Below are 25,865 nucleotides of genomic sequence, written 5' to 3' on the forward strand. Positions count from 1 at the left end.
CAGTCCTGGCTGGAAGAACTCTGCAGGCTCCTTTCAAGTGAGGAGCTTCAGGTGCTGGGCTGGTCCTGGAGGTGAGAGGGGTGTCTGGAGTTGGGAGCAGCAACTGAACTTAACAGGGGGGCAGAGGGGAATATTCCTGTTTGGAGCTACTCTCCCCCATGCCGGAGCCCTGTGGAAGCTGAAAGCCAAGCACATTCACTATGATGGCACGTGTTTTCATGCATGGTCCTCAATGCACCAAAGTGGCCAGTTTACCCATGCTGTGGGCACTAGAGATTCACCAGTATCTAGAGATACTCACTGTTCCTCACTCCTCTCTACAGAGTAGGATGGGCATGGGTGACCCCCACAAGTGACTTTTTGGAATGCCCTCCCCCCAAAGTTTGAGGTCTGCCCATGCCAGCTACCCTGGGCCAGGATGTCCCCTGTGGCAACGGTGCCTTGGCTAACTCTCCATTTCTTTCCCTAGGGTAAGGCTGTGGGCCAAAAAGCCCCGCTGTGGCTGCGGGCCCAGTTCCAGGCCCTGCTGTTTACACTGGGCTGCTGGATCCAGCGTCACTGTGGCAAAGTACTTTTTGTGGGGCTGCTGGTCTTTGGAGCACTGGCTGTAGGGCTGCGAGTAGCCTCCATCGAGACGGATATTGAGCAGCTCTGGGTGGAAGGTAAGCTCTTTCCCAGGTGGTGTGACTGGTGGGAGGACTGGGTAAAGCTTGGGACTTGTTGGAGTTGGTGGAGGAATTCTGACTGTGAGAGGCAAATGGATTATGTTCTGAGGCTAGGAGAGTCTTTTAAAAAGATGCTGGCAAAAGGCCCCATCTCTAAAGTCCACATTTCTGTGTGTGTAAATCCAAATTTGCACACAGCTTCTCAGCTTTGCACATTGTCTCCATGGGCGCAGGTACCAGGCAACAGATCTACATTCCCTCACTTGGATGTGAACCATTTGTTCCAGTATGAGGGCCACCTAAGACCTCAAGACTTGCAATAAAATCATGAGTTTTCCCATTTTAACTGTTCATGTAATTAAAGGGGAGTTTCTAAACCTCACAGGCATGGAGAAAAGCTTGAGATTGTGACTGTCAAATGTGCTGTAAAATCTCTAAAGCTTGGCAAAGAAATAATGAAAATAAGAAGCCTTTTTATTTCTTAATAATCACTCAGGGAACAATCAGGCCAGCAACTCTCTGCGCAAGCCCCATTGATATGTATGAGAACATGTAAGCAAGTCTGTTCATGTTGATGGGGCTTCCACAAGGAATGTTTTCAGTGGCTTATACCAATGGTTTTTCAGCCACCTCACAATTCCAGGGGCCCACCTCGCCACTCTGCAGAATATCTGAGAAGTTAACCTGTGTGATGTGTGGGCAGAGTCATCAGAAAGAGCACAGCTTATAAACGGAATAGAAGCTCTCCATGTCCCAAGCCCTCATGGACATCATGTGGGATGTCAAACTATAAACAGAAGAATCTGGACTGCTGTGCTGTGTTGCTTTTTTCCACCTTTGAAGCCTGTGTCAGAGATCATGACTTGCGTCTAGAGGCATCTAGCAATTTTGTTCTCAGACATTTATGTAATGGGATGCATCATAGCCATAACACTTGAAACAGTGACAGGTGGTTTCCAGAGTTCTGGGGAGGCAGATTCATAGATTTGGAGATATGTTTTTCTATTACACTTATACCCCGCACATTCTGCTCTAAAGTGTTCAGAATGACTTACACACAGTGTCCAGGCAGCCTCCTATCTAGTGGTTTCCAGGCCTGGACCTGCTTACCTTCAGTGGTTGAATCTCATCCTTCAGACCATTTTCCAGAATGAAAGGGGTCAAGGTGATCCTCTAGACTGACTTCCTTTCTAGTCCAGGAATTCCCTCTCCTTTTTTGGTCTCAGGCCTGTTTAGTTATGTTTGGCTCCATGTGTGAGAAACTATGATTTAAAGACAACAAATATTGCCTTTAAATCATAATAACCACATCACCGAAGGGTTAACCACTCCTGTTTTTCTAAAATATACATTTCTATTTTAAACATGTCCCCCAAGAGCATATGTGTGCCTCGAAACCTTTTTCTGCTGCTCTGCATGTGTGTGCCTGCGCATGCCATATCGTTGTGAGTGTGTGCAATCCAGATCGCTATCAGGGCAAATACATGCCTCCACCCAGACAAGTATAATTAAATTCTTTCTCCCATCTCAGAGGAGATGGGTTTTTTTTGCCATCGGGCCCTGCTTGGTACGTTACATTATTGATATTACAATCCTAAATTACCTTTCTGAGGGTGGTGCTGAAGGAGAGGATAATTACCGTCTACAACAGTGCTGTCAGTTGAAGTTTGGCTTGGGTCTCATACACATGCCAGCTGCGAATGGAATCAGGTTGAATGCAAACAGCCGAAAGCAAAAGGGGTCACCCAGGAGCAAATCATAATTTCCTACTGGAAACATTTGATAAAAATGATGCCTTTGTTATTAATAAGTTCAGCATGGTATTTTTTTACCTTCTCTGCTCTGTTCTTGTGGCAGTTCCTGGAGTTTGCTCCTTGCCTTCTGTCACCTACTAGTGCAGCTTCCTCTTTTTTCTGACACCAGGTTGTATGGAGTTTTCACACTCCAGGATTTTTATTTTATTATTATTATTTTTTAACTTTTTGCAAGCAGCCTGGGAGTTTTCCAAGAGCAGATGTTTCTCTGTGATGACTGTCAGCGATCTTTGGCGTTCCACACCTCCTCCCCCTGCACAAGCCCAGCTCCATGTGTGGTCCTAAACTACTCTTGGATTTTGTTCAACAATAGAAGCAACTTTACTCTTCCACCCTCCCACTCCCTTTTAAATAAAAACCCACACTCACATGAATGCCAGTAAAGTTTACCCACCTGTTTCACACACTGAAGGGGGACTGGAAAGAAAAAAAAATACTTCAACTTTAGTCTCCCCCCCCCCTTCAGCTTCCCCTTGCCTCTGCCCTACAGGGGCTTGTAGCAGAAAAGAGATCCATCAAAAACTGCAGCTGTTTAACATTTAAGGAAGGGAAATTCCCTTTTTGTAACTAGCCCATCTTAACCCAAATCAAGAACATCCCCTGAGAACCTGCACGGTTGGACTTGTACTTATTTATTGCTTTTGATGCTGTCGTTTGTTCAGCCTTAAGAAAAAGACTGTTCTCTGCTGCCTTTTTCTTTGTTGAGATTCTGCTGCTTTGTGAGATTTACAAGGCTGAAAGAACATAGGATCTAAGACTTTGTGTGTGTGTGTGTGTGTGTGTGTGTGTGTGTGTTGCACGAAGCAAATTTTGTTTTGTTGGAAGAGTGTTTTGCAACAAATGGAAGAAATGCTAATTTCTTTTCCCTTTTTCCTCCACATTAGAAACTAGATATGTCAGCAAATAGTGTGAACAACTATATACTGTACTGGTATATCTCATGAACTTGACTGAATGATAGCTTAAGCAGCCTTGTATTTGCGAACCAGGGTCTTGCAATACTGTATAGTCTTTCAGTTGGCTGCTTGGTGTGTGGTAGGAAAGCTGGCAGGGAAGAGTTGGCATACAAATAGAAGTGAGAAAAGATCACAGCTGTAGATCTCCCTGTGTGGATAGTCCTGCTTCCTTCTGCTTTCTGGTCTGTGAAATGCCATAGTAATTGCTTGGTTATTGTGAGTCAGGCTCCTTCTGTTGGAAAACCTGCAGTGCTTTGAGGATACTGTTGTGAAAATGTGCTAGAAACTATCCTGATTTTCCCTTCTTTCTTGATGTCGTTGTGGGTCACCTGACTCAAATTGTTTGCTGTCCAGATACTGACTTAGATAAGAAGTTCCTCAGACTGGATCTCTTTGCTCCCATGCTGCATTACATACAGCACTGACTGTGTGCAAGTGGCAAGCCACTTGAACACATTTGTCAATTATTTGCAGTTCTAGCCATGTTCTGTGATGAATTATAGCTGTTGCTTCATGTCTGTTTTTTTAATGTCCCTTTGTTTCCATTAATGGTTCTGATTGGAGTATGACCCTGTGTACGTACCACTGGGGAGAGATTCCATTTAACATTCAGTAGTTGAGATCTCCTTCCTGCTACATATATTGAAGGAATAGCTGCCAGCTGCGTGTAACTAACACTTGTCAGTGCTGTCTGGAACTCCCAGACCCTATTCTTCTATGAGCATCCCCATAGCTCATGCTTTTAGCTCAGCACTGTGGTACACAACCACTAACATGAGAGGCATCTCTGAAAAAGATGCATATGTGTTTTGTCCAGAAGATGGGTACTCAAAGCTAGCATGCGGACTGATGTGTGCACCCAGACAGTGCAGGGTAAAGCACCCTGACCTTGTACACAATGGAGATTAACAGCCCAACAGATTCAGTTAAGAAGATGGAACCCTGTTCTAGGAACCAGGATAAACCATAGTTGTCTCTTCATCCTGAACAGCTTTTCTTTTGAAATTTCTTCATCCATCAGCCTCCTCCATCTGCAGTGTTGTTGTACATCATAGATGAGAATGAACTGCCCTCTCTCCATAGCCTAAAAGGGTCTTGATAGTTATGACCACCAGCAGTTAAAGGCATTGTTTGGCCCTCTCCCATCTGCAGGATGACCTCCCCTACTTCAGAACTGGATGCTGTGAAGGGCCTACATATGAGCAAGAGTGATATGAGGGAACAAACTTCTATGGCCAATGTCATGTGATTGTTGTGCTCTTTGTGTGTGTGTGCGCACGTGTGTGTCTGAATCAGTGATTTTCAACCTTTTTCATCTCACGGCACACTGACAAGGCACTAAAATGGTCAAGGCACACCACCAGGTTTTTGACAATTGACAAGACACACCATGCTGCCAGTGGGGGCTCACATCTCCCATTGGCTGTATTAATAAATGACCCTCCCCCAAATTCCTGTGGCACACCTGTGGACCACTCGTGGCACACCAGTGTGCCATGACACAGTGGTTGAAAATGGCTGGTATAAATGTTTCAGACTGGGTTCTTGGAACAAAGGAATTGTCAAACTGAATCAAATGGCCTGACCCAGAGTTCCTTATCTATGAGTGGCCCTGATTGTTTCTGAAGTGGATAAACAGAAGCCTTCTTCTATACGCTATTCTAGAGGAACCACTTAGTGATGGAGCTAAGTGTTGCATTAATGCTATTCCAGTTGTCTCAGAGAGGGAGTTTTGTGATGTCCCTGATAGATACTGCCTGTGGATAAGTGTTGTATTTGAAGATGCTCTCTATTTTCTTACTGTAGTTCAGGTGGAGAGAGGCAGCAAGAGTACTGCTGGCTATGGATGGATTGATGGGATGGCAGTGTGTCATTCTAGGTTCATCAGAGCAGCTTACTCTGATTGGTTTCTTGCATTGGAATTTGGCTTCAAAAGTGACAGGCTGAATTATTCTCTCACTCCTTGGGAGCATATCTATCTTCCTCAAGTAAACTCATGCCCATTCTGAAGGGTCTAGCTATGGGCCCAAACTTATCCAACTTTCCAGCACTGCAATGCAGCCCCAAGATAAGGGAATAAATGTTCCTTTACCTTGAGGAGGCCTCTGGGGCTGCCTTCCCACTACAGGATGCAGAGCACCCCCCCCCCGGTGGCATGGCTGCACTGGCACTGGAAAGTTGGATAGGATTGTGCCCTATGTTTTCTACACACCAAGAAACCTTAGGATGTTCACCAGGGAGCTGTGGGTGACAAAGAAAGATGTGCTACATGAGCATCAACCAGACCTTATTAGGATCGATACCTTATTTGTGAAAATGTTGAGATAAAGGAAAAAGTGTTGAAGGTTTCAAATGCTCTGAAATAAAAGCAAGAGACAATGTACTTACAATTTTGTAGCTCTTAGATCCCATTCTGAGCAATGTTAGGGGGAAAGTCCCTGAATTAAGCTATGTTGGGAAGAGCAAGTTGCTGTGGTGCTGTCCCTCTCCAAGAATGAATACATTCCTTGATGAGTGAATTTCCAGAAATTAGCCTAGAGTTCTTTATTTTTCCCAATACCACAAGCATTCATTACAGTTTCTAGTGAGGAGGGAGGCTCTCCATTCCTAAAGTTGTGGGCTTTCTTGCAAGATGGAGGTTCTTCCTTTTTCACTGAACGTGGGTTGTCATCTTGTTTCCCATCACATATGTCAGGCCTGTTAGAGTGAGGAAATAAAGTCAGCCTTGTCTCCCAAATGATTGTTAGGCTCCCTAAATTGTTGGGAAATCATCTTTTCATAAGAGAATTAGGGCTTAGTTTTCATAGGCAGCAGAAGAGGTGATAACCTGGGTTTGGGCTCCACCACACCAGCTATAAGCTGGTTCTCATATAATTGAATGCATGATGCATGATGAATGCAATTGAATGAATGAATATAAATGAATGCAATTCATGCAAAAAAAAAAAATCCTTGTACATAGAAAACTACATGTCAAGGCTTCTGTTCTAGCTTCTCAGTGACACATCTGGAGTATTGTGTCCAGTTCTGGACACCACATCTCATAAAGGATATAGTGGAAATGGAGAAGGTGCAAAAGAGAGCAACTAAAATGATTACTGGGCTGGGTCACCTTCCTTATGAGGAAAGGCTATAGCATTTGGTCCTCTTCGGCCTAGAAAAGAGGCACCTGAGGGGGGACATGACTGAGACATAGAAAATTATGCAGGGGATGGACAGAGTGGATAGAGAGATGCTCTTTACACTCTCACATAACACCAGAACCAGGGGACATCCACTAAAATTCAGTGTTGGGAGAGTTAGGACAGACAAAAGAAAATATTTCTTTACTCAGTGTATAGTTGGTCTGTGGAACTCCTTGCCACAGCATGTGGTGCCATGTGGTGATGGCATCTGGCCTAGATGCCTTTAAAAGGGGATTGGACAAGTTTCTGGAGGAAAAATCCATTACGGGTTACAAGCCATAATGGGTATGTGTAACCTCCTGATTTTAGAAATGGGCTATGTCAGAATGCCAAATGCAAGGGAGGGCACAGGATGCAGGTCTCTTGTTGTCTTGTGTGCTCCCTGAGGCATTTGGTGGGTCACTGTGAGATAGAGGAAGTGATAGATAGAGATAGATGAGCCTATGGCCTGATCCAGCACAGGAGTTGCCAGAACGTGACTGTGTTCAGCCATGAACTGCCTCAGGGACTCCAGCTCTGGATTTTGCCTCGAGGTTGACTCCTGAAGCCTTTTCCATAACTGGATGTAGCCACAAGGCAGTGGGGGTTTGGCATCAGAGTTTTCCTTCTCTCAGATGAGCTGCCTTCCCAGGCTAATGAGTCCCATCTAGCTGGTGGCAGTTTATTCACCTCTTACACCAAGTACAGCCAAACTAAGGACCTATTCTTATCCCTTGCCCCCAGGGGATTATTATTATTGGGAGCACTAAGCTAAAGTAAAGAAAACCTAAAACACCCCTACCACCTGCCCCTAATAATAGTAGTACCCTAACAGCTACAATGTTTTGTTTCCTGATTAGGTCCCAATTAATTCAAGATCTTTATGAATCATCTTTGAGCTTAGCCACAAAGGAATCAATCTCAAATTACAAAAGATAAGAAAGTTACCTTAGATATAAGGGCACAATCCTGACTGTGCAAATGTGCCGTAAAGCATGTTTGTGCCTCCTCAAAAGAGTTGTCTGGGCCAGTGCAGGGATGTACGCCGACCCATGGAGGCTGGATACAGCCTCTTCACCAACTCGGACAGGGAGGGTTGCATTAGCTGAGAACTGACACAAGGGTCTGGGGAGGGTGGGGAGGAGGTGAGAAGGAGGTGTTTTGGGGCAAGGGGGAAGGGGGCAGAGGGCGTCCTGGGGGCAGGTGGGCGGGGAGCAGGAGGCGGGGCTGGGATCCAGCTGATATGCCGGATCCCAACCCTGTTCCCTGAGCAGAGCGAAGTGGCTGCAAGCGAAGTGGCTGCAAGTGGCTGCAAGCCACTTCGCTCTCCTTGGGCTTATGCCACCTCCAGAGGTGGCACAAGTTCGAGGAGACCCATTGGGGCTGTGGTGGCTTACCCAGAGGGTAAGTGGAAGAGTTGCCTCCAGCTGAGCCACTTCAGGTCCCAGTCTTGTGCTGGATACAGCACAGGCCTCCTGGCCTGCCTGTTCCAGCACAAAATAGGATTGCACTGTAAGTTGTTTACTTAGGTAGGATCTGCTTTTAGAAACTGTGGGGTGGGAAGCACTTAGGAAGTGACCCCCACAGTGGAAAATACATAGTTTGTGCCTGCAGTAGGCCGTGATCATCCAGTTTGGCCAACTGCAGTAGAGAGAAAAATGTAAGAACTGATGTCAACAGGACCTGGTTATAGACACATGAAGTTATGCCTCTCTAGAGGCACTTGCTTGTTGGCATGGCTGTTGACCAGGATAGCCTGCTAAATGGAAATTAAACCTAAAGCTTGGGGCTTGAAAGCAAGCCAGCAATTGGGAGGCAAAAGGTCATGGCTGATTTATAGACTAAGGCTGACCTCAAAGGAAGACAAGTTTAATCTTTAACCAGAACATTTAAGTGTAGCTATGTGGCTGCAGGGCCTTTTTAAAGGTTGGTGCTACTGGATGATTGTCCTGCCAGGGGAAATGCTTTTGTCTTTGAATTCCTGAGAGTGTGGGGTAGCTGAAAGAAATGATGGAGGATTTTTGCCCATCCATATTAAGAGCATACATGAATTAGAAAGAGATGAAAGTTTGCTGAATAATTGTTTGGGCACTGGAGGAATGGACAATTAGGGGAGAGGATCAAGCACTGTACAGGGGATAGGACCAGTACTTAGAGATCTGAAGATGATGTCCAGAAAACTTGGTGGTGAACCCCGTTTTTGTCCTAAGCTGGCAGTCAAGGTTTTCCTGACCTTGAACATGTTTCAATATCTTGAATGAAGTCAGAGGACGGCCTAAAGAGAAAGTAATGGCTTGTTTTTCAACATAGAAGATTATAAAATGCCTTTTCATGGCACCGCGGAAAATTGTTCTGTGTTTTGGACCTGTCTCGTAGACATGAATGCAGACTGAGTGAATATGAGACAAGGAGCTTCTTCCAACCAGTAGTAAAAAATGGAACTCAATCTCTAGTTCAATATTTGGGCAGCCTCCTCCTGGCTTGAAGCTTGGGGGAGTGAAGTGATGGCAATTCTAGCCTATCACCCAGGGAGATAACAGAGATCCCAATATTGTGCTAGCAGTCTTAAGGGGAGAGGACAAGTAAAGATTTGGAAGTAATTTGTATATTTGAATATTTTGAGGGAGTGGTGCATCTATGCCTTGAGATACCTTGCTGAACAAATACTGTAACTTGGACAAGGTACATAAACCTGTTATGTAGTTTAGAGTGAGTGGGGACATTAGCTTCCCCTTGGGACTTCAAATTGATCCCAGGTTGCATTTCTTATTAGCTCACTCCTTGTCTCCATATTTGATGTCCAGTGAACAATTTCTTAAATGCTAACTCGAAAGGTTAGCAAAGAACAATTTCTGCAGGCAGTGCTCAGAGGTGGGCAACAGCTGTCCATTTCTTGAGAACGGATGCCCCATGTATGCACAAATTAGCCTGATGTCTTTGCACGTGGAAGGGGTGAAGGGGTGAAGCCACCATTGATTTGGGTCAGATCTCAGGGTGTTTGAGATTGGAAAGAAAACCCATGAAGGCAGGCCATGTGAGGAATGTTGGAAGTCCCAGCATATGTTCAATGAGGCTTTTCTACTCTGAACCCTCCTTCTGGACAGATAAATAAACTGTGGATGTGGGGCCTGCATTCCTCACTCATAAGAGCAAATAAACAAGCCCCCAAGGCAGCTGAGTGCAGAGGCCAAGGGGGTTTCAGTATGTGCAGAAGGGGTTATAAGATTCTTGGGTGGCCATCAGAGGTGGGTGGCCTAGTGGCTAGCAATATATTCTGAAGTGGGTGTGGTGCTGATAAGATGAGAGGGAGATTCTGGAAAGGAAGAGAGCCATGGGGGAGATGACCAACATAGGCAGGCCTGAAGTGTACGTCTCATAATTTGGGGCATTTGCATTTGTTAGAGGCAAATGTGGGCTGGCAATTACACTGTACATTCATTAGGATAACTACAGGAAGAGTTTATTATCTCTGATGGACAGCTTGACAACTGGACAGGAGTATATATAGGTAGAAAAACAAATTCTAAAATCTAATGATGCAAGGGAGACATATGGATCCAAAAACCACAAGAGAAACTAGGCAACTGAAGGAGGCAGGCCTCAAGTTTATACCTATCAAATTTTCTCTGCAAGGAGGAAACACATGGGTTTTCACAGGAACACACAGTTACTTTCCACATGATTTTTGGAGTGTGTTCTAGCATCTTTCTCTCATACTCTTCAAACTTCTATATATGATTTCTCATTCTTTCTAAGGGAGGAGCTTCTTACTTTGTTTTCTTTAGCTGACAGAAATGCCTGCTAGAATGTCCTTTAACAGTTTAAATTTGACCAATAATGCATATGTCTACCTCCTTATCTGTGGACATGCTGATTCTCCCATATGCTGCTGTAAATTAGATGAGCCCCCTAGTGCAGAAGTATAAGAAAACAATCAGTACAACCTTGGTCGACCTATTTCAAGGTTTTTTTTACATAGTCACTTTGCCCAAGTATTCAACATCCCTATCTAATTTTTTTCCTGATAAAATATGAAGCTGATATGTGTGAGCACAGAGTACGGAGCAGAGAAAGGGTTGTCAACTTTGAAGTTATTCCTGGAAGTTTTTATCCTCAGCATGATGCAATGTCAAGTCAAGGAGGCCCTGTTGAAATTTCCAGGATTGTGTCCATAGGTGTCACCTGGAGTTTCATGCTGATTCCTGGAGGGTTGGCACCCTTAGGCAGAGATGGTAAGAGATGAGAGGTTTTAATTCACTCAGGACCAATGGATACAATTTATAAAACTACCAGTGGAAAAGAATGCAGTAATGGTATTTCTTCTCTTGGGTTTGTTTTTTTTACCATTTTTTTTTTCTAATTCCACTAATTAATTAATGCTACTGGTAGTGTTAAACTAGTGGCAAATCCAGTTGTTGGAATAACTGCTTATCAATAGTGTATGATGAAAAGGTCATTCAAAAGTTCTTGTACACAGTGCAGCATTTATTATCGCTGCTAATAACTGTTGTGATAGTTGTTTGTGTGAACACTTAGTGTCACTGGTTAGTAACAGCTATGCTATACAAGTGTTCTCTAACTACTGTCAAAAAATTTGAGCTCCTTCTAGGAGGATACCCCTCAGCCTCCCTACCCTCTAAAACACACACACACACACACACACACACACACACCCCGAGCGTTGCCCATTATCCTCTAAATCTGCTTTGTTTTCTGCCTCTGCTTTGACATTTGCTCTAAGAGGCATCTTCTACTGTGACCATGGCTGGCTTTGAAAGGATCTTTCTTTTCTCAGACTAGCTCAAACTTGCTAGAGTTGCCACTCAGGCTGTTTCAGTTTCCCAAGGAATTGAAGGGTTGGGGGAGGAAAGAACTCCTTTTGTTGGGGGGGGGGGGTTGAGCAAGAAAAGAGTAGGAGGAAGGATGCTTCTAGATAAAGATGGGGTCTCCCCTCCTCACTGATCTGGTTGTACATATGGATAGTTCATTTTTAAGTGATATGTGAAGAAGAGTGCCTGGTCCAGCGCTACAGATTTTACTTTATTTTTTATTTTATTGGCAAGGACTGTGAGTGGAGAGCAGAAAGTGGAGAGAGCGAGAAGGAGAGAGTGTTATTCTCTGGTCCGTCCCCCCTGGCTTGGAAAAGTGGTCTGAGTTCAAAAAATTCATTTCTTGCCTGAATGAAGGCAGCAATGTGGAAAAATTTCGCCATTCAGAGGGGGATGAATGTATGTTTCAACCGCACATTAAGTCACATTAGCAGGCAGTGGAGTGCTTAATGTGGGCATTTTTCACAGCGGCCAACAGAGGGGATGATTAGCATAATTAGTCCAGGCAACTCTATACATATGGAAATGCCAAATGCGTAAATGCCAACACCAGTGGAAATTTATGTCAATGCTGACAGGAGTCTTAGCGGTGAATGGCTCCCAACTGAATCTCTTTTAGCCCCCTTTTTCGGGGGGTCGGGCTCTCCCCTCGTCTTTGGCCAAGGCTCCTTCATGCCGTTCCTCTCCCTGCCCGCCCCCTCCACACTGGGAACCTGAGCCCTTCGGATTTCTGGTAAATAAAGACATTAATTTAGGTCTGGGATAAACAAAAGGCCAGGCCAGGCCTGGGGAATGGGGAGTAGGCCTCAAACGGGCCTTTCAGTGCTCTCCTTCGCCAGCTCCCCCAACCAGCCTGCCAGTCACCCCCACCCCCTCTGCCTTGTTTATTTAGAAAGCAGCCTGGCGACTCCGTCTTTGTCAGGCTAGGTTTGTTAGAGAACAAGCACCAAGGGACATGGCTCTGCACATCTCCCCCATGCCCACCCCTCAGCAGTGTTTAGCCCCAGGGTGTCAGTTTAATGGGGTGCCTGGGCTCCCTTCCTCCTTGATGAAGCTCACTGCTTTTCCATGGTGAACAGGATCCTAGCTGGACGTGTTTTGACAGCCATAGTCCAGCTAGCGGCTGGCAGGCCTTTCAGAGCAGCCGGGACAGGTAAAAATGGCTCTTTTAGCACGCCCCCAGCGAGACTTCCTCCCGAGCAGCATGGCTCCTTTCACAGCCTCCCTAATCCAGCTAATCCGCCCCTCAACACTTTGAAGGTGGCCCACGGCATGTGCGTGCAGCACTGTGTTGAGGACGCTGCAAGAAATCAGATTCAGCTGCGGCTGCCACAGCCACAAGAGAGGAAGGGAGGGTGTGTGTATGTGTGTGAGGGGGGTGGGTGGGTGCTTGCCCTCCACCATCGTTCTTTCTTCACTTCCTCAGGCCTGTCAGGGAATCAGATCTCCACACAGATATGGAGGGGACACAGCTGTCCCTTTGCTCTCCATTGTATATATTGAATTTGCTGCTGACGGGAATAGTCATGGATTAAACCACAAACTAAACTGTGCGTGCTAAGGCCTCACTTTCAGCCTGGCTCAGTTCCAAGCCCAAAAAGACCAGGATCCTGCTTCAGACCAAGCAGCTCCTCATGTATTTTGGAGGAGGCTTTCCAGTTCTCCATAATCTGCCTGCATCAAGGCTTCCGCTACAACTTTGGCACTCAAGGATGCATCCTAGTCTTTATTCATATATATAACAGAGTCTTTAAACAAGATTGAAACAACTCATTTGGTTGTAATAAAAGTCCCTAAGGCTGCAATCCTAACCCACTTTCCAGCACTGACATAAGGGCAATGCAACTCTGAAGCAAGGGAACAAACATTGTCCTATCTTGAGGAGGCCTCCATGACTGCCCCCCAACTGCAGGATGCAGCACATGCCCCACTGGCACAGCTATGCCAGTGCTGGAAAGTTGGTTAGGATTGTGCCCAAAGTCAGGTTAAATCTGGGGTGACTCTACTTGTGTTCAATGAAGATAAAGCAAGGGCATAAGTCATTCTTTTAAAAAATTGTCCGTTAACACAACAGAAAAGTACTGTAATCTTTAATGTGTAATTTTAATACCTAACATTCTTATCTGACAATATTTATAACAGGACATTATGGTAATACACATGATATCTAATTACAGTGTGCCTTTCAATCTGTGGTATATTTCTTAGAAACATAGAGTGACAATGTGGGAGTTATTTTTTCCATGACCCATTGTGTGAATATGTGGAGAACACAAGGCTACACACAGAACTAAGTAATTAGAGCAGGGAGACCACTTTGGAATGGCCAAACACACAATCTTTCCTGAAGGAGTAAGCTGTGAGGAAATGGAGCCTGCCAGTTATAGTAGAATCTGGCCATGTACAACATTGTTTTGCTATCCTTGACACATTACAAAGTCAGCTACCCCTCCCGGGAGTGATTTTTCAAGTTAAAAAAAATGGGGTTTAAAAATTAATAATAAGGCACCGAACAGACAATTAATTAGGTAAATGTACTGGACACTCCTCTCCAGTTTGCCCGTCCTTGGCATCCAAAATTCACCTTTTGCTAACATTTTAATAAAAGGTGTCAATCATGCCTGTGCTACCCATGCTCTATCAAGCTAGTCACAGTCCTTCGACCATGTACTGCGACCTACTTAACAACCCCATAACTTTTTCAGCCAGGCAACCCAGTTCTAACCCACGCTGGAACAGGTAGGCTGGTTGGTCTGCCCCATATCCATTGTGGGGTTGGGGCTGGTTACAGCTTAGCCAGAGGCAAGGGGAACTGATTCCCCTTACCCTCAGTAATGAGGCAGCAGCCCCAGTGGGCCAACTTGGATCTGCGCCACCTAAAGAGGATCCTGACCCCACCCTCCACTCTGCCCTGGCCCGCCCACATGCCTGCCTGCCCTCCCCCACCCTCCTCAGACCCACACTGTCCCAACACAGCTGGTGTGAATCTTTCCTCTGACACAGTGGCACCAGAGGTGGCCTCCTGACTCTCAAGGTGGTGCAAAGTGTCTTACGGCACTTTCACAACACCTCCAGGGACTTGCACCGGCCCAAGGGCCTGTTTGGATTGCACCTTCAGTTACTTGGCAAATACATGAGGTTTTTCAGGCCTGATCAGGGTACCTTATATAGGTGGTGAATTGTGTTAGCTTGGTGGGGCTCAAGTTATGCAGGTTTGTTTTACATTATACAGTACCAGTCTCCAGTTTGCAGCAAGTCTGGCAGCAAGCACTATTACTGTGATCCATAGCAGGCTTTTAGCAAAACATCCCCACACTCTTGCAGTCACTCTTTGCCAGTAACAATGCTTTGAGATACTAAAATCAAAATATCTTGGCCAGCTAGGTTCTTACCTGCAAATTGCCCTTCATAACATTTCTTTTGCCTCTGTATTGTATTGGCTATACTACCTGCTTATGATGGAAGATAGACCACCTCTAGAAGTGTTCCATCTCTTGACCAGAGCACCAAGAGTCAAACTCCACAAGTATGGATTTTGACAATTGGGCCTTGTCATAGAGTATCTACATCCATCTGCAGCTTTTGAGAAGCAACCACACTGAGCACCTAGGGAGTCCACAGTATGTGAGATCAGTATGGGGCAATTAAAAATCACAGTATCCTGCTTGACAATTTTGTGACAATTTTGTGAAAATTGTCAGGGATCAGTAGAGGTGGGGAAAAGAGATTCCAATTCTGAGATAGCATCTAACGCCAGTTAATTTCTGTGTCTGCTGAAGAATAGGTCTGTCTTCTTCCTGTTCATTCTTGAGGCAAATATAACCACTTTCAGATTTCCAAAGCTTCAAACTGTAAATGTGTATTCTTTCATCTGGGTCTAGAGGATGGAAGAAACTCAGGGGTTGAGAAAACTGAACTGGTTCCTCTCACTTCTCTGGGCCACCTGTTCAGAGACAGCATCTAGTGCAAAAGCCAGCTCATGCTGGAAATATTTAACACATATTTTTGTCTGAGACTGAGAAAATTGGTTGGATGTGGTAGATGGAGCCAAGCCCAGAATCATGGTGACCTTAGTCATCATTCTGTGCAGTATAGACTGAGGAAATTAGCTAATTTGGGTTTCCTCATCTCTAGGATGATCAGAGCCAGACTGTTCACCTCCCTCCATGAAGAAATCAGAAGTCATAGAGGTGCTGGTTGGGACTTATTTAGAGTAGTTGTACTCACCTGAGGTTTTCTGATAGGGAAGAGGGAGCAACTGGATGAGGAGATTGATCTCACCTTCCCCAGATTTGCTTCGATCACTTACTTCTGCAGTCTTCACCCCAGAATTCCATCATAAGAAATATTCTTGTGTATGATTTCCATCCCACTGGGCTCCAAAATAATCTCGCTGGAGGGGCAGGGGTGCAGACATGCCAACAGACCAAGTAGAGAGAGGATGCTCTTCTACTTTGGTTGAAGATGGTTGGTTGGGCAACAGCATGTGACTTCTGAGAGGCTTGTGGGACTGCAAGACATGTATGAGTCGTAAGGCCATGCAAAGTGTCTAAAGCAGTGGTTCTCTCACTTTTAGCACCTAAAAAGATCTAAAAAGGACCCACTTTTTAGAATGAAAATCTGACAGGACCCACCAGAAGTGATGTCATGACCAGAGGTGACATCATCAAGCAGGGAAATTTTTAACAATCTTAGGCTATAATCCTACCAACACTTACCCAGGAGTAAGTTGAGTATCATTGTTAAAAGAGTATACTGTATATAGTAGCCTGTTGAAAGTGCAGATGTGTAATATTTCCCCAAATGCAGGGTAGCATCAAGTCTAATATATTAAAATATATTAAAATAATATATTGAAATGAATGGGGGCCCACCTGAAATTGGCTTGCAACCCACCTCATGCGTCCCAACCCACAGTTTGAGAAACACTGGTCTAAAAAGAGACTCTAAAACTTCATTGCTAGATATGTGGAAGTAGGAAAGGGGCTTTTCAAGTAGACCTTTCCTCCTGGTTCCTGTGTGCATTTGCTGGAAAAAGGCTCAGAATCGGTGACTGGTGGGTATGTTTACTCACAAGTGCACTGTCAGTTGCAATCCTGAACTATTCTTTTCCTTTTCTACTGCTCCCTGTTTCGGCCCATGACACAAAGGTAGGAGAATTCAGCATATAAAGAGCGCAGGTCTATCTTTGACTAGGTCCTTACTGTATCTGCAAGAGTGTACCTCTTAGATAAGATGATGGCTGTGGAGAGACTACACAGATCAACCGCCACTCATTTCAAGCCTTCAGGAGGCTAAGGCCAACTTGAAGGAGCTCTCCTAGTCTCTCTGGAGACTAACTGTGGATTAGCAGCCCAAAGGAGATCTTAGAGTTTCCAGATTGAAGAGGTTAAAAAGCAAAAATAAATGTCTGCTGCACAAACAGTACTGCCACTTTCTGCTAAGGCAGAATATGGATTGGGAGACTGAAAGGAAGGGCACAGCACTCCCAGAGACAGTCTTGTTTTCTTCCTGCTTCTATCCTGAGCTGGGAGCAGAGCCCATATGTTGTGGAGCAGCACAAGCTTCTTGACCATTCATCATTTACTCAATCTGATCACATTGTTCCTTAACTGCTGCTGTTGCCCAAGGTAAATCCTTCTGGTCTTGTCAGTACAACTCACATAAACCTATGTACCAGCAGCCCAGATTCTAGCACCAAGATGACTCATTGCAGAGAAGAATCCAGGCAAAGTTTTCATACATCTATTCCTGTCATACTGACTTAAAAGCCTTCTCCTCTCAGCCCCACTGAGCCCACCCAGCTGCTGGGATCTGATCACTAAAGCCTGTCTTCTGGCAAAGCTGTTGTAAGTAGAAAGATCCCAGCTGGATCCTAGGGGTGGGGCACTAAGAGCTGTTCTCAACCTTTGGACTGAAGCCTTGTTTAAAGATGAACTGTGAAAGAAATCTCAGAAAATTGTCCAACCCCATTGATTAAGGTTACTCAGAATGGATCCCTACTAGCAGAACAAGATAAGAATGTGAGGTTTCCCCCTTAACACATAGAGCAACATCTTTATCTTTTGATTCCACCATGGTTGGTCTCATTCATTGGACTGGAAGCATGCTGACCAAAAATGGACATTGTAGTATTAATGTCAAAATGTCACAGCATTTTAAAGGCTAACGGATTTGTTGTCATGTAAGCAACAATAACTCTGTTAGAGCCAAATCCTGAGCTCTGCATGCCGGCTTACCGCTGGCGCGCAGGGCTGCAGACGTGTCATAAGACATGTTGGAGCAGGCGTTCCAGGGAGGGAGGAGGCGGTGTGACAGGGAGGCGGGAGGCAGGGAGAGGGCAGGGAGAGGTGTGGTGGGAGAGGGAGCAGGGAGGGAGGGAGGCGGGACCAGTGGAGCAATGCTTCTCCTGATCCTGAACCTCTGCGTCAAGCTCGGTACCTGACACGGAGGCTTTTTCCTCACCATTGTGGGGCTGCTCCCTTTACCCGGGGGAAGGGGACAAAAGTCCCCTTCTCCCAAGGTACTGCCCGCAGTTGCCTTGGGTGTGCGGGGTGCGGTGGCAGCCGTTTTAGGTGCCGCCGCAGCTGCGCACCTGGGCAGCTCAGGATTGGGCTATTAAGTCTAATACATCTTCACATTTATATATCATAACTGATACAGTGCAACAGTTAAACGCCTTTTCCCAAAATACTAAAATATTTCAATATTCTGCATATGTTGGCAAAATTGAGAGTTCAGTTTCAGAGAAGCAATTTTGAAATATGCAGCAAATTTAGAATCCCCTTTCACCAAGTAAGAACACTAATTTTGAACCAGCCAAATACTTACAGGTGGAGCAGAGTGCAAGCGTAGCACATGCAATTTCATGGAAGTCAAGTCTATTAATGGCTGCTAGTCATGATGGCTATATGCTAGCTCCATATGTTAACATTTCTCTTGCTACATTTTAAAAAATGTGTGGGAAAGTGCATCCTTTTAGTTGTGCATCCTTTTAATGTCAGATGATCAGATGTGAGTATGTGGCCCACGTCTTGCAAAGCTTCCAGTACTTTCTCTGAAGTTCATGGGCCTCAAATTAGTATTTGACCCTTTTGACAGATCAAAGACACACAATTTTTTTTACATGTGTTTTAAAAATGGAACTGTCCCTAAAAAACCCACAGTTCAGATGCTGCTTGATTCCACCCCAGGCTCCCTCTAATAGGGAACAATAGTGGGACTGGGATTAATATCTTTGCTCTGGCTGCTAATATTATTAGAAACACACCCCTGACCACCAGCATACAAACTCTAGAAATGGTTCATTCCTGCTTTTCTTTTATACCCATTAGCCTCTTTTTTCCTCATATCTGAGTCAGTACTGAGAAATAGAATTTTAAAAAATATGTGCAAATCTGCAACAGTCATCAGAGGAGTTGTTTCATGTGAAAAGTGAATCCAGCACACACGAGGTACCTCAACAGGGCAAGGGACCATACCACAGTGATAGAGCCCTTAACCTTGATGTGGCCAAGCGAAGCACCATCATGGCATGCTCAGATGTCACATGCCAATGTTAATCACCTCCTCAGTAATACATTGCTTCAGTGTGCCAGATAAACACAGGCAGTTCATATCTTCCACCTTGTTGTGCTGGGCCAGTCAATCACAGTTTCTAGCCTCAGCTATCTAGTATGGCATCTTTCCTTATTTCATTAGCCAGGAGATATGGGAGGGGGTAGCTAAGGGCAAGGGGAGGGCCTCTATGTTGAGGCCACATACTCCAGGATTGCCTTAAGTTTGTAATATATGCTTTAATCAGCATTTTGTGCTCACTTTCAGAATGGTGAAAAAGTAATTAAAATTGTTGTTTTTATTTAAATATTAAGATTTTTAAAATTTCCCAGTCACTGCTGGCTCCAAAGCAAGACACTCCCTTTCCTCACACTGGAGCATACATCTCCCATATTTGGTCACAATTTTTTTTTTTTTAAACTACAACTGTCCACTACAGAGTGGCTATTACCAGTGTCAGGTTGTTGAGAGTCCTGGGGTAAAGTCTTGCACTGGGCACCCCCTCGCGTGACCTTTGATGCCCAACAGCATTGATGGTTCTGGAGTTGGTCTGTCTTGTGGGCCCCCTGACAAGTGTGAGCCCTCAGCCAGTGCCTTACTGGGTCAACCTCTGATACCTCCCCTGTCTATTACCCAATACAGGAAGGCAATTCCCATTCTGTTTGGTAGTATATAGCAGAACTGCTGCTGAATTGTGGTTCTTTGAATGTAGCACTAATGGGGAAGTCTGAAATTTGTGGAAAACATTGAGACAGTCCCTGACTGCACTAGCAATCTTCCTGAGGCAGGTTTGTAAGATGCCAACTCTTTCTCACACTCAGGTTGGCTAGGTGATTCTTTGGCAGGTTTTTCAGTTGTGTACCTCTTTCCCTTTACTGATTCTGGATATCTCCTATTGGATGGATTTCAAGAGAGAATGCCATGTTTCATTGTTTATGGTAACAGTGCCTGAACAAGCTGATCACATAGGATGTGGGATCTGGTGCTATATATGGAGGAGGGTCTGCATATCTGGCTGATGAATTATACAGTGGGTTCTTAGTGCTTTCCAGTTACTGCACCCCAGAGGGTCCATGACTATAGGTCTCTTCTGGACCTGGTATAATAAAATCCTGTACCGAGTGCTCTTGTTTGTGTTGGACCCAGGGCTTGCTGTTATTACTGTCAGGGGTGAAGGCAGTTGTACTACCTGGTTAAATCCAGGATGGCAGCAGCATGCATTGCCCAGTGTTGTGTGCCCCAGTGAGTGTTCTCCTAGAAGCACCATGCAAGATACACCAGGAAGCTACATCAACTCTTTGTGAATTCTCTGTCCATCTGAACAAAAATCTCTAGCACTTGCCCAGCTGTAATTTCCTCAGCCCCAAAATAATAATAATAATAATAATAATAATAATAATAATAATAATAATAATAATAATAATAGGTATTTATATACCACCTTTCTTGGTCTTTATTCAAGACTTTATTCAAGGTGGTTTACATAGGCAGGCTTTATTTAAATCCCTTATTAAATAGGGATTTTTACAATTGAAAGAAGGTTCTTTCTTTCAAGAACCACTACATTCAGGTGATTTCATTCCGATCTGGCTTCACATTCTGGCCTCCATCCTCCCACGCTCTGAGCAGATGGAATAGCTCAGCTTCAGCTTGTCAGCTGCTTCAAGGTCGCACGGTGCCGGTGGCCTCGAACTGGCGACCTTGTGGATGTTATCTTCAGGCAGACGGAGGCTCTACCCTCTAGACCAGACCTCCTGCCCAAAACAATGAAACACTTTTAACTGAATGTGTAGTGCAAGACACCCTGGGCCCAATTCTATCCAATTTTCAAGTGCTGGTGCAGTCGCTCCAATGGGGCATGCGCTGCATCCTGTGGTGGTGGGGCAGTCACAGAGGCCTCCTCAAGTTATGGAAATATCTGTTCCCTTACCTCAAGGCTGCATTGCAGCTGCACCAGTGCTGGAAAGTTGGATAGGATTGGGCCCCCTGTCTACTGCTCAGGAGTACAAATTTCAACTCCTATATACCTTTCACTTTGGTGAATTTTCTGTCCCAGAATGCGCTACACTCACAGGCCAAATAAAGAAGCCCTAGGTCATGTGGAGAACTATTTTCTGATGACTTTTTGTGGGGGTTTTTTGCTTTGTTTTGTTTTTGCTTGTTTGTTTTTGGGTGCACTCACTCACTATTATCTGTATGCTGTAGAGCAGGGGTGCCCAAACCCCAGCCTTGGGGCCACTTGCAGCCCTCAAGGCTTCTCAATGCGGCCCTCAGGGAGCCCCTAGTCTCCAATGAGCCTCTGGCCCTCCAGAGATTTGTTGGAGCCCACACTGGCCCGACACAACTGCTCTCAGCATGAGGGTGACTGTTTGACCTCTTGCGTGAGCTGTGAGATGAGGGCTCCATCCACTGCTTGTTGTTTCATATCTGTGATGCAGTAGCAGCAAATAAATGCAAATTTATTCAATAAATAAATAAATAAATGCAAATTTATTCAAATTTTAAATGTAAATTAATTCTTTTTTCCCTGGCCCCCCCCCCCGACACAGTATGAGAGAGATGATGTGGCCCTCCTGCCAAAAACTTTGGACACCCATGCTGTAGAGAGAAAGCAGGCTCTTTTTCTGAAGGAAGTGCTTCTGTTTTGGAGATAAAACATTTTTCCAACACACGAACTGCAACGCTAACTGCAAAAATGATTTTCTTCCTCTGCTAGTGCACAGTTTGCTGTTAGTCCTGTGGGGGAGTCACACTCACTTGTTGGAAAGTGCTTGCCTTGACCAACAGAGCACCCCTCCCTCCATTTATACTAGTTCTTGATTATTGCATTCAAGATCAGAATTTGAGTGCTCCCTTGCTGTTGTGCTCCAGCATGGAAGCAGTTTTGGTTGTATTCTGTTAGTGCCCAATTTTCCAGGGCCAGGGCAGCCAAGCCAATGGGACCTGCTCTGCATCCTGCAGTGGAGAAGTAATCACAGAGGCCTCCTCATGGTATGGGAACATTTGTTTCCATACCTTGGGGCTGCATTGCAGCTGCAATGGAGCTGGAAAGTTGGATAGGATTGGGCCCTAAGTCATCTCCACTCCTCTCCTGTGCAGAGATACAGAGAAATTTTCACTTATTTTTTATTAAGGAGTAGATGAAATTCTCGTGCAACAAGGTTATTCCCACATTGTCAAGGCTACTTTGAGACACCATCTATTTCTTGGAGACAGGAGATGGTGCTTCTGATGCTGGATCTAGGCTTTTAGTACAAGTATGGCACTACAAATACATGTTAAGCTTGTTATTGTCTGAGAAGGATCTAAGAAGGGATTCTCTTAGGAGCTTTTTGTCTGCTGCTGTATTGCCACCCCAGCACTACCTTTTATTCTATCCAGGATCCAGTGTTTTCCAACAGGGGTCCTGTTCTTCTTTCTCCCCAGCTGTGGAGTTGTAGAAACTCTAGCCGCTTCCCTTCTCTGGGTCTGAATTTCATCTCCTGCTATGTTAAGTGCTCAGTTCTTTGAGGCCAAAAATTAGCTCTGGCTTTTTTGGTGTCTGTTTTATCCTGACTTCACCTGGATCCTCGGATCCTGCCATAAATATCCATAATAATAAGTATAAAGCTTTAATAATAGATTATTTCTTTGTGGCATAGAGAAAATGATTTTAATCTATTTTAAAAGATTAAATTTAATGCAGAAGAAGATTTTAATGCAGAAGAAGGGTTTGGGGGACGGACACACTCATATACTGTCCAAGCAGTTTCCCAAGCCAGGTGGGCCATTAATGGAAGAGCTTTACCCTACCCCTTTTAATTGAGGCTGTCTTGGGCCTCCCAGCTGGTGTGGAAACAGAGCAGGGGGCCCCATTTGGGTGGCCCAGCTGGGAGGGAGGAGGTGCCCAGCCCTGCAATTTATCCAAGAGCCTGTAATTATGGGGATAATTCTGAAGGCCTGTTCCACTGCTTGGGAAGCGGCTTTGCTGAACCCAGGGGGAGAGACAGGAGAGAGAAGGTGTCAGCATGTGCAACCCAGGGCTGAGGCATTGCTTTTGTCAACACCAGGTAATTGATCTCCCCTCAGTTTCACAACTGTCCATTTCTCAGCTGGGCTGAGAGGCAAGATATCTTGCATAGCTTGCCGGAAAGGCTGCTGACAGTGCAACCCTAGAGCCCAGCTGAAGCAGTATCCTCAGTCGGTTAGGATGCTTCAGTGAATGGCCATGTAACACTGCCTCCATGAATTCCAGGGTGTGGCCTGGAAAGGTTTCCTAAAGAAGCAAAGACAGGAAAGGCAGGTGACCACAGAGCAACTTCACGGTGCAGCCCCCATCCCAGCGCCCTGTTGGCAGGGGTACTTCAAGGCAAGTTCTTGCACTCAAGCTGATTTTGCAAAAGCAAATTGGCTATTAGTTCTCAGCTCCCCCCCCCTCCCGCACACGTCCTGCTGGACGTGCTGTGGGGATGTTCTGCGATCAGACAGCTCTGAGTTACTAGGCATCTTTCCCTTTGGCTCCCACCCAATTCTGATGTCCAATTGTTGGTGCCCAGTTCTCCTGTGGGGAGATGGAGGGACAATGGAGGAGGCAGAGAAAGTTGAGAGTGGGGGCATGCTGTGAGGTATCTGCTGGGCCAAAGGGGAAGATGCTTGGCTTTGTTTGCAGAATAGGGTATTGCAGGCTCCCATATAGTGCAAGTGACCACTGGTGGGAAGGAGCTTGTGACCTGGACTTGACCACAACTTGGGGGGCTCAGGCAGCATATGACCCCACTTGCAGCGGCATGGCTTTGTGTTTACACCCCGACCCATATAGGGATATTTGAGCACTCTTGGAGAGCCTGTGGGAGCAGGGCATGGTATCTCTGGATATGTATGTGTGCAATACATGTGGGGTGAAATGAGGGATAATCCAATCTAATACTCAAAGCCAAAGCAGCAGTACAATTGAGGGTTTGATCAGAAGGGAGAGGGACCTTTTGCATGAAAAAGGAGAGGGCTCCCTTTGTTAATTGGAGTAAAAAAGAATTTGCATAGGGCTCCTCATTAACATGCTTACTGTTGCTACTTTGCTGGATCCCAGAATCCCTTCCCCCAGCTTTGAATCAAACAATACTGCTCTCTCAGTGCTGGGGAGGGGTGGGGAGAGCAAGGGCAGCTGAGGGGAGGGGGCTGTGGCACACAGAGCAGTGGTACCTCCTTTATCCCCCCATCCCCCCATCAGACAAGTGAGCACCCCATGTAAAGCATACTTGGCAGCCCCTCTCGTTTTGCCTTGTCTTTTCATGTTGCTCCCTGGTTAATTAGGGTGTTGGAATTTGAGGCTTCCTCATTCCCCTTTGAAGCTTCAAATTGTCCTGTTCCAAATTAACCCTAATTACAAGGAATATTTCTCTCTCCCCTTCTTCACAACACTTGCAGATGTACTATCATTTCTGCTCCAACTTTTGTTAATAAATTTTAAAAAAAATGCCTGCAGTGTCCACTCCCCACTATCACTCAGGCGAGGCCATGACAGGAGCAAGGTTGCTGAGAGGACACGGCTTTGAGGCCATTTCCAATTCAGCTCAAGGGTGGCAGGCAAGAGAGTCACAAGTGTTTCCACTTGCACAGTTGGGGTGTACATGTGCATGCAGGGATGTTAAACTCTCTCTGTGTATGTGCATGCATTTGCACTGGCCATCATGTGGCAAAGAGATGTCTCCTGGCACTAGTTAATGAGGCTTTATGCTGCGAGTCCATTTGATGAAGGTCTTCTCTAATTTTTGGGATCCCTCCTTGCCTGTGGCTTCAAAGTTTGGACGGATTGTGTTCCCCACCCTTCCTCAACATTCTGGTTGTTCATGTGGTTTCTCTCCTGGGTGGCCTAGTCAAGATCGGCACAGCTCAGCATGACTTCTGGTGCCTTGCCTCCCAAACAGCCTGGAATGGTTTGGATTCTGCCTCTGATGCTCCCTTCCCAACTCTTCCATTTCGGATGCACAGTGTCTGTCCCCTCCCTATGTTTCTTGGCATGGCCTCCTCCCTCGCTGGCATCCCAGCTGTTTCTTTGGAGAGAGTGGGATGGAAACAAAAAAAGCATGCCTGTCAATCAGCGTTTTTTTCTCTTTTTCTGAATCTTTTTTCAGCAGCCACAAAATATTAGAAATAGAACTAGAAGCTATACTGACAAAAATGTCACAAAATAACAGAAACCAGAACAGGTCAAATGTACAGTGATTTTAAAAGTGAGGTCTTAGTGAAAATGTAAGCTATTCTACATATAGATTGTAAGCTATCTTTACTACTGAGAAATGTAATTCCTGTTAAATAATATGGAAAAATGGAGAGAATATAAATAAGGAACAGAATTATTAAGATTTTTTTTTACACCCTAATTTGTGGTTCCTAAGTTTCAAGCTAAGATAAACTAAAGAGCTTTTGATGTTGCAAGTGCAGAAGATATGGTAACATACTCCCTATGGAAGGAAAGAAAGAAAAACGTATAAAACAGTTTTTTTAAATGTGCAACATAGATAGCCTAGGGAGGAGCAGTAGCTCAGTGACAGGCCATATATGATTTGCATGCACGAGGCTCCAGCCATGTCTGGTTGAAATCTCATACTGCAGTGTTTCTCAAACTGTGGGTCAGCACCCACTAGGTGGGTCACAAGCCTATTTCAGATAGGTCCCCATTCGTTTCAATATTTAATTTTTATTATATTAGACTTGATGCTACCATGGTATGTGGCTGTACCTGGGGAAATTTTACTGATCTGTACTTTGAACAGACAACTCTGTATATGCTTTTAACAAAGTTAGTCAATGGGGCTTACTCCTGGGTAAGTGTGAGTAGAATTGCGGCCTAGGATTGTTACAAATTTTCCTGCTTGATGATGTCACCTCTGGTCATGACATC

General features: G+C 45.1%; 1 protein-coding gene across 1 annotated transcript in view; it reads left to right on the plus strand.

Moving 5' to 3' along the window:
• Positions 1 to 25,865, plus strand: part of PTCH2 (patched 2) — a 58,268-nt gene that overhangs the window by 603 nt on the left and 31,800 nt on the right. Inside the window, exon 2 of the mRNA XM_066623537.1 lies at positions 470 to 662. Within this exon, the coding sequence (XP_066479634.1) occupies positions 470 to 662 (193 nt within the window). The remainder of the gene's footprint in view (positions 1 to 469; positions 663 to 25,865) is intronic.

This window comes from Tiliqua scincoides, chromosome 4 (assembly GCF_035046505.1).
Source record: "Tiliqua scincoides isolate rTilSci1 chromosome 4, rTilSci1.hap2, whole genome shotgun sequence".
NCBI lineage: Eukaryota > Metazoa > Chordata > Lepidosauria > Squamata > Scincidae > Tiliqua > Tiliqua scincoides.